Source organism: Barbatula barbatula (assembly GCF_947034865.1).
Source record: "Barbatula barbatula genome assembly, chromosome: 13".
NCBI lineage: Eukaryota > Metazoa > Chordata > Actinopteri > Cypriniformes > Nemacheilidae > Barbatula > Barbatula barbatula.
This window is the reverse complement of record NC_136776.1, coordinates 10797609-10806993: the sequence shown is the minus strand read 5'-3', so window position 1 is coordinate 10806993 and position 9385 is coordinate 10797609. Positions and strand designations below refer to the sequence as shown.

At 35.8% G+C, this 9385-nt stretch overlaps 1 protein-coding gene across 4 annotated transcripts; it reads left to right on the top strand.

The window, feature by feature from the left end:
* Positions 1-357: 357 nt before the first annotated feature.
* LOC306902353 (nucleolin-like) lies at positions 358-8926 on the top strand. Of its 4 annotated transcripts, none has more exons than XR_013787435.1 (13): positions 449-560; positions 2249-2351; positions 3430-3513; positions 4682-4805; positions 4922-5058; positions 5514-5640; positions 6165-6295; positions 6418-6544; positions 7123-7265; positions 7346-7472; positions 7601-7818; positions 8350-8436; positions 8616-8926. XR_013787435.1 is itself a non-coding variant. In XM_079470850.1 (12 exons), the coding sequence occupies exons 1-12, from the start codon at positions 543-545 to the stop codon at positions 8639-8641; spliced, it is 1371 nt and encodes a 456-aa protein (XP_079326976.1). In that variant the 5' UTR covers positions 358-542; the 3' UTR covers positions 8642-8926. The 4 variants fall into 4 exon arrangements, 2 of the variants coding, with proteins under 2 accessions (XP_079326976.1, XP_079326977.1); XR_013787436.1 differs by having other exon boundaries at positions 6165-6301; XM_079470850.1 differs by lacking the exon at positions 8350-8436 and having other exon boundaries at positions 358-560; positions 6165-6301.
* Positions 8927-9385: the final 459 nt, after the last annotated feature.

The window sequence follows — 9385 nt, the reverse complement described above, 5'->3', positions numbered from 1 at the left end:
ACATTTAGGTGTTTGGCAGACGCTTTTATCCAAAGCGACTTCCATTGCATCACATCTTACATAGGTATCTGCAATCCCCTGGGATCCAACCCACAACCTTGCACTGTTAACGCAATGCTCTTACCACTGAGCTACGGGAAAGTTACAGGATTTTTTTTATTATAATACAATGATTGTATTAGCTATTATTAAATTAACTGTTGTTAATATAGTTTTTCTGCTTTAGTGTAGTGTTTAGTGCTTTAGTGTAACCAAAAATGTAATTTAAAGCTTCAAATAAACTTTAAATTGCGAAAGTATTAAAAATAAAACTTAAGTCAGAATTATTATTAGGGAAACGTACAGACGAAATTTAAAGACCGAGGAGAAGCTGTCTACATGACATGTGGATTTTTGGCATGCAATGCCCTAAAACGCTTGTTTTTGGCGTGAAGTACCCTCCATAGCCTTATGGCGGCGCTCTCTGTCATACAGCAGCACGTGTGAGTTTAACTTGAGTCACGCTTTCATTTATCTGCTTTAGCGAAGAATAGCGTTTAATCATGGTGAAGCTAGCCAAGGTAAGATATCTGCGAACATTTCTAACGTGATATCAGACATTTATTTCATATTAAAAGAGATGTTTGTAATGTAACCTTTCCTTCCGTGTATAAGGTCTACGCTCGTTTTAGCCATTCCGATTAAAGCTCATAACGCACAAGACGTTTTAAGTCAAGTCAGCTTTATTTATATAAACGTTTTGAACAATAGTGTAGAGTGGCCTACATGATCTGATTTAGATGCGTTCTCGATTTATCGGCTGTTCCGAGAAGCTGGTGTGCTAGCTGCTCTGTTAGCTTCACGCGAAACGCCTCTCTAGATCTAGTTTTAATCGTCCAGGACTGCGAGCCGACATTTATGTTGTTCAGCTACAGCATATTTTTGCAAACGAACTTAAGGATACCATCGCAGTCCCTCCTTATTTGTTTCCTATGATGTGTAACGTGAAGTCCACGTGGGTTTGTCCACGCAGGAAATTCTACTCAACACACGTGTTTTTCAGCAGTCCTAAGGGGTGTCGTCGTCGATGTTTGTTGTTAATTGATTGTTTACACTATTAAGTCCGTTAAGATTTGTTTTCAACGTCTATACAATTTCGTCACGCCATAGATATACTCCATACCAGCTTTGACACAATCAAACTTTAAGGAAAAATATAGCTGCAAGCAGCAAAGAAGAGCCTAAATGACACTGCGCCACAGCTTTGTGGTGGCTCTCAAAAACAACAGTGATGCCTTTAAGTCATGGGTAATAGTAATAGTGTAAATGATCAAATGAATAAAAATGATATAATTGATGCCAACTAACTGGTACAATAAAACACTCTCTAGTCCCTAACCATAGAGCTTATTTTTCAACATCTGTCAGCCATTTTCCAAATCCTTGTATGGTCTGATATGTGATGTGAAAATCGGCAAAAAGCGGTTGCGAACTTGCCTCAAGAATAGCTGCAAATCTACTGGTCACACGTTTTTCCCACTACACCACTGAAGCTGATGGTAAACTGGCATCCGTTTTTACTAGGGCTGCATGATTTGAGGAAAATGTCACATTATTGATTAAAAATGTGATGTGCGATATGATAAACTGGGTATAATGATTTAATTATAATTAATTATTAATTTCAAGTAAAATGCACACACAAATATCTGAAAACGCTGAAATTTCTATTTCTCAACTGGGATATACAGTTCAAACTAGCAACAAGAACTAGAATTGCACAAAGTTTTCAAATGAAAATAAAATTAAATGGCAGTAACATCTTTGCATTACTGAATTAAATAAACTTAAAACAAATAGAACATAAATACGGATGTACAAATTTTTAGGAAAATAATCCCAACAAATGGACATTTAAGATGGATGTTACATATACTAGAAACTGGATATAAATGTGTGGTTCACTCTGTAAAAGTTAAACCTCTATAATCTTTGTTGTTACTTTAAATGGTTGTTACTCAACCAACTGGTTGAATCCTCTTTCTAAAACATTCTATTTAGTACTTTATTTACAACTTGGAACATAGTGAATGTCGCTATGGCTTTACCACAAGTACTATTACATGAAATAGTTACTATAGCAAAACCATGGTTCATTTTATTCTAGGTCGTGGTATGTAACACTAATGTAAATTAAACATGGGTTTATTGCAAAGACTTGACAGAACTCATCTGAATGATTTCTTACCATTTCAAATGAATTCTGCAGGCACCACAGGCCAAAGCTATAGCAAAGAACAGCAAAGCAGTAAATAGTGAAACAGCTGAAGCCAAACACCAGAGTGATGCAGACGATGATGTGGAATCATATGGTAAGTTTTGATGAGCTAAACTGTTTTCCTGTTTCTTAATCTAAAGTTTAGGAGGTGTATGTTGCGACTTGTGAATTCTCTATTATTCATCACAGTTAACCATTGTATGTTAGTTCTGAGGGGCCTGCACCTGCCAAAGAGTCTCATGATTATGATGACGATGGTGTCAATGATTCCATGGTGGTGAAAATATAAATCCATTGGAAACACTTAATATGCTAATCAGCGCATGACATCATTCCGTTTTAACAAATCCTGCAGGACAGTGGTTCTCAAGCTGTGGTACGCGTACCATTAGAGACCCCGGTGGTACGTGACACGACGGAAAACTGTAAATATGAATTTACATTCCGTGCTTTAAATACAATTTCAGTGTTAAATACACGATTGATAAATACAGAAAATGCAACTCAGCCTAAGTGCAATTTTAAAATAGTTTGAATAGCATGATATATTGTATATTTATCATTGGTGGATGTAGCTCAGGCACGTGACGGGCAGTTCAAACACAGAGTGGGTGCAGGCAGATGCTTGTGAGTCCCTCACTCTCTCTTCCGACAAGCTGCGTGCAAATATTAGTTTGGAAACAGCGGGTATATAAAAAAGTGTTTGTATTATTAATAATACATTAGAATAGGAGGATGAGGTATAAAGATAATAATTTGAGTTCATGTGATAAGTTTTTTGTGGCCGTCATTAGGTGGTATTTGAAAAAACGTATTTTATGATCTGAAAAGTTTGAGAAGTTTAAGTTAAAATGTAAGTTCTTTGTTCCAAAATTTACTGAATCACTCACATGCCATGCCAGATGTATGACTTTCTTCCTTTCATCAACTGAACAAACGTTATTTACTACTTAGTAAAGTGCTGTTATTAGTAGGTTAATAAAGTTAAACGAGCCGAATGTGAGAGAAAATTATTCATATTTTGAGCTTGTTTGGTCAAAAAGATTTGATTACTGTGCGTGTTACAAGAAATGGGTTCTCTGTTCTTAAGAAAATCTTTCAGTGAAAAGGAAACTTCAACAGAATTCCTCCATTTCTAAACGGATTCTCACGGTGTACATTTGGTTTTCCAGAAGCTTCTGTAACTCCAGTAAAAAGGAAAGCAGACGAAAAAGATAAGGAAACGCCACCAGCCAAGAAAGCAAAAAGTGATGAAGGTGAGACTTGCCTTGAAGGTCTTTTGTAAATTCATAGATACAATTAGGGATGTTCGATCCGCAATAACTATTCGAAAATTTTAAATGCTATTTGAATATTCATATTTTTCATAAGAATGAAAACTGCGTCACCGGAGGGCTATGTTATCGATACAGAAGACCTTAGAGTTGTCACGTCTTATGTAACGCTCCACTTCATCTGTAATGATTTTATAATCTGTAAATATGAAAAATTATTTGTATGTTTTCCTAAATCTTTTTTCACTCGGATCGCAAGCTAGTTTAAATATTTAAAGTTTACACACTGGATGCCCGGATCGCGTTTAATGCTCCGCTCATATCACCACATTTAAATGTTTCAAAACTGGTGAGCCACAGAATTCGTTAACATTACTTACGTTAGGTATCAAAATACCAATGTAATATTAAATGATTACTAATAATTCGGTCGGAGCGGTTGTTCTTAGTAAATTCATATTTGTTTGTTAAAAATACATTCGCTGATGCTATTTTAAACTACTTGAAAAATCTAAATGTACATTTCACTGCAACTAATGTTGATGAATTTGGCCTTCGCATAAAATTGGCACCTTTTTCCATACCTAAAAGCCTGAATTTCTCTTCTAAGTTAAAATAGGGTCGTAGCCTTAAAGTTAATACCCGTTAACAAATTAGCACGGATGCATTTTTGTTTGTTTTAAAATCTGAGAGTCCTAACCGTCGTTGGAATAAATAGGCCTACCTTATTACTTGATGTAAATTCAATGCAAAGCTAAACAAGACACTGACCGTGAACGACAAAGATAAACAATATTGAAAATAAACATGCGGTGCTGATCACCAGGAAATATCTTCCCTTAGGTGACTGTCATGTAATAAACAGGGAAACATGAACTACAATGACTCAGTCTTTGTTGTGGGGTCTTTTTTAGGATTGGCATTGATGTATCAAGCCCGTTTATTTATTAACAATGTTATAAACAATAAAGCCAGATATATAAAACCGTATTTATTATGAATGCGTTATGAATGTTTAATGATAATTATAAGTTTGATGTGAAATTGTGACTAAATAAAAACGTAAAAAATGATGTCATTATTAATTTGATTTAAAAAACGAATCCTTTTCTTATTCGAGCAAATATAACTTTTTGGGTTGAATTTTTAGGCTTTATTCTCTTCATGGGCAACGTGAATTCAGAGAAAGATTCTGATGAAATGGAATCAGCAATCGCAAATTTCTTCTCAAATGAAGGCCTTGAAATTCAGAATGTTCGTCTTGCCGCCACCAGGTAAATCCAGTTTTGAAGTGAATTTATCAGGGTTAGTAACGTGGATTGTAAATGTTTCACGTTAGCCGGGTTTGTGTTTTTAAGTCTTGGCCTAAAACAAGTCGTGTTTTTTCTAGGAAATTTGGCTATGTTAACTTTACATCAGAGGAAGACATACAGAAAGCATTGGAGCTTAATGGCAGGAATTTATTGGACCAACCAGTGAAACTTGAGAGAGCCAGAAGAAAAGAAAACTCCAAGCACCGCAGGACCGGTAACCTATCAAATTTACCCTGCGAAATGAAATGATGAAAGCTTGTTTCATCCCTGAACTCCCATGTGGTTTTAAAGATTACTAACTCCAGATCTAGTACTGATCTGGAGTTATTTGTACGCAGCGATGACACCTGCAAGCTTTCAATGTTATTTACTTTTTATTCGTCAGAGAAAGTGATGAAATGCTAAAGAAATTTATCGACAGTACACCTTTATCAATAACGATAGAAAAAGGCTTTGACTTCTATATTCTAATCTTACTGGTCTATTAAAACGCATCAACAATCAAAATCAATATTGTATGATATGAAACATTTTATTGCCACCCAGCCCTAGATGTTCATAATTTGTCCAAAACGAATCTTCCATAGATTCTCTATTAAATCTAGCTTATTTTGGATCACGTCTTCAGCATTAACGTTAACTATTTGCTTTACTTTTTCTCCCATTTAGCTGCTGATCTGACAAACAAACTTCTTGTAAACAATCTTCCATGTAGTGCGACGGAAGACACTATCCGGGATATGTTTACTAAAGCGGTGAGCGTTAGAATGCCACAGAAAAATGGCAAGACGCTAGGGTGAGTACCGGGGGCATCTTTCATACAATCTTGGAGTTTCTCTCCTACTAGATTTATTCATGCTGTAGTCTTTGTTGAGGTGTCGGCTTAAAAAATACTGTGTCTATTTACGCGTATTTACAGCATATCGACAAACTTAAGTGTTCGAAAGTATTGATGTAAATGTTTCATCTGAGTCTCAATGTTATGCCTGGCCCAAAGCAGTCTTTCCATCATCTTGTTGTTGTAATTTACTGGTGTTGTTACAGTTTCTCTTACTGGATAATGAAAAGTTTGTATTCATGATGTGCCCTTCCTGGCAGTTTACCGGTAAATAATAAATGTTACAAGAGCTAATAAATACTCAAGCTAACCTGAGTTCCCATAGAAATTTACTCCAAGATGAATTAGAGATCGACCAGTTTGGGTTTTTCAATAACCGATGTTTAGAGGTCAGGGTCAGCCGAAGCATGTAAACTCCCCACATGGTAAGAGGAAAGACTGCATAGACTGTTTACATGTATTGAAGTTGTCTTGTGTTGCAGGTATGGATATGTGGAGTTTGAGAGTGTGGAGGATGCCATGAACGCAAAGAAGACCTGTAAAAATATAGAGATCGACGGCAGATGTATCAGATTAGAATACAGTTATACCGGGCAAGAGAGAGAGACCGGAGGTAGAGGTAGTGGCCGTTTGTTTATAGCACTTGTTCAACCTTTTATTAGACTTGTCTTTTGTGTTTTGACCACTTCCTCAGTATTAACACCATCTGCCTCCTTTCCCTTTTCTCCCTTTTAGTTGATAGATCATCAAACAGAGTTTTTATAAACAATCTGTCATTTAGCCTGCCTGAAGAATCCCTCCGGCAAGTGTTTGAGAAGGCTGTGGCCATCAGAATACCACTGGATAAAGGCAAGGCGCAGACGTGAGTCCTGGGGCTGGGAAAGTTCTGTGTTATAAAAGTGTGTCTTCATTTTATCTTCGGAGTGATTCACAAGATTGTGTAGACATTAAATAGCACACACCTGCTTTGAAAATGTCAAACATGGCTAACCATCTAAAATATTACCTTTTTGAGCTTATTTAGTCACATTTGGATGTAGACATAATATGTGACAATCAATAAGATTCAAAATGGAGATTCGAGGAGCCTGTGTGTGAATTCCTGTTATGTATTATGTTTTTTAGTGATAACATTCTCCACTACAGGGGGTCTTTAAAATTGTTCAGATTGTTTGAATGAAGAAATGGAAGTTCTAAATCATACCTAGAGTGTCATGATGGTAAAATTAGGGCATGAATTTAATCTCTGGGTGATCTGTTGCTTTAAAGAAAAAAAAACATGCTGACTGTAATTTGCTGCCGACATGCAAAAAAAGGGACATATGTTTGCCTGTAATTGACAATGCTGCTGTTGTTGATGACTGGAGGGTTAAGGATACAATAAATAAATAAACAATATATACAGTTAAACCACATTTTGAAGTTTTTGTCTTGTTTCAGATATGCCCTTTTGGAGTTTAATAGTGTGAAGGAAGCAGCACAAGCACGGAAGACCTGCCAAAAGATGAGGATTGAGAGCAAAAGTATCAGACTAGAAAGCACGAATGAGATCATAAGCGGCGGAAAAGACCAAGGAAGCTCTGGTTTGTATATTAAATATTAGGCCAAGTATATTCAATTCTACAATTTCTGTCTTTGCTAACTGTAGTATGTCTGCTTGTAGAACCCACAAAAACCCTGTGTGTCAGAGGCCTGTCAGAAGATACCACAGGTCAGATGCTTAAAGATGTGTTTGAAGGTTCTGTCAATGCCAGAATCATCACAGACCGAGATACAGGATCTTCTAAAGGGTATCTGCCTTATGTGCTAAGTGTTAACTGGTGATCTCCACTTCAATTGGTGCATTTTAAAATGTAATGTTAAGTCATGAGATGTGGGAGCAGAGAATGACCTTACTGACTACATGCTGTATGTCCAGATTTGGTTTCGTAGAATTTAACAGTGAAGAAGACTGCAAGGCTGCCATAGAAGCAATGGGCGACTGCAATATACACGGAAACACAGTGACTCTGCAATACGCCAATCCCAAGAAAATGGCAGGTCAGGTCGAAGGAAAGGGGGATGCGGTTGGCAGTGCAGCTAGAAGTGGCGCTGGCTCCAGGAGAGCGAGAGGAGGAGGAGGAGGAGGAAGAAGAGGTAGATGTTCACTGATATTAGCAGTATCATATACACATGATTTTTACTTTTGTGAGTTTTCTCAACAAATGTTGTCTGAAGTCTACACAACTCAAAATATTTAGTAAATAAAACAAGTTGTCAAAACATAAATATTCAAGTTTACCTAATGAACAACAGAACCATATATTTTTGGTTGGCCAAACATAAATAAATTAGTTTATTATTAAATAATCCATCTATTCCCTATTTGTCTTTAACTACAATTGCATATGTTTTCTGCTTCAAACAGGCCAAAACATTTAAATTGTATGCAATGCATCTTGGGAACTTTCAAACTCTTGCAATATTGTTTGTTCAGAATACTCAGTTCAGTAAGTTGGGCAAGCTTTCTGGTGCATTTTGGCCAAGAACTTGAGAATTGAAGTCCAGTTAACAAAATAATCTTTGTTAGAGACATGTTTAGGCAAAAAATTTTCAGTATATGCAAAACAATGTTTTGACTCCTTTAACTAAACGTTCTATATTCAAGTTACCTATTGATCTTTGTAGGGAGAACACTGCAAGTTGGATTTTTTACTGTTTAGTGTCATTGCAACAATATCTGATATAGCCTATTGGTCAAATGAAAAATTGAAGGTGAAATGGATCATATTATGTGGAATTAAATTTACTAGTATGTGCAAAATTCTTAATGTCACCTTTGTGTTCTATGAATACAGAAAATATTTTCTATGCACACTGTATGGTTTAGAAGTGTGGTACTAGTTCTTAATAACCCCGTTGCTAACTTGTATACTTTATCAAATGTTTTTCAGGTGGACGAAGAACATCTCGGAACTAATGCATTCTACATTCATCTGCTAGTGATCCATGTTTGATAATTTAGGATTGAAAATGTATGATAAAAAGTGTAAAACTAATGTGCCGAGTCCTATATTTGGTCTTTCATAAATATCAAACAGCTGGAGAAAGTAATCTCCTGAAAACTAGCAATTCACATCTTTCCCAAATGGGAATTTAGTTTAAATTGAAAATGTTTTCAAACATTTTAAATGAACCTTTTTTTAAGTATGTATTTTCATTGTTTTTCCAGCTGTAAAAAAACAGATAAATAATACTGAATGAAGTTGATGTCTGATTTGAGTGTTCTGGTTCACAACGCTACTGCGCCAAATTAAACTGAAGGTTTGCCTGACTCATCATACAAATTTCAACAATGATGACAATCATCAAACTTATTCCGATAATCTACAATGCATCCTGGGAATCATGAATGAGATTTTTGAACTATGATTGTTGATTGTCTCTGTTGTTGAGTTTCATACACTAAATTGGTGAATCAGTCAGACAAAAATCAAAGTTATTTTGTGGCGTGTATTTTCTGTAAATCCAAAGAAGTATAATAAGCCACACCACTTCTTTAATATCACACTGTAGTATCACAAAATACTCATAAATCCATAATGCAATACACTGATGAGCAATTATTTAGTTAACTGCACATAGACTACAATCAATATCACCTCATCCCAGTGGATTTTAGTTTTCATTGCCTCAACAATTGTGTTTTAGCACAATGTTATAA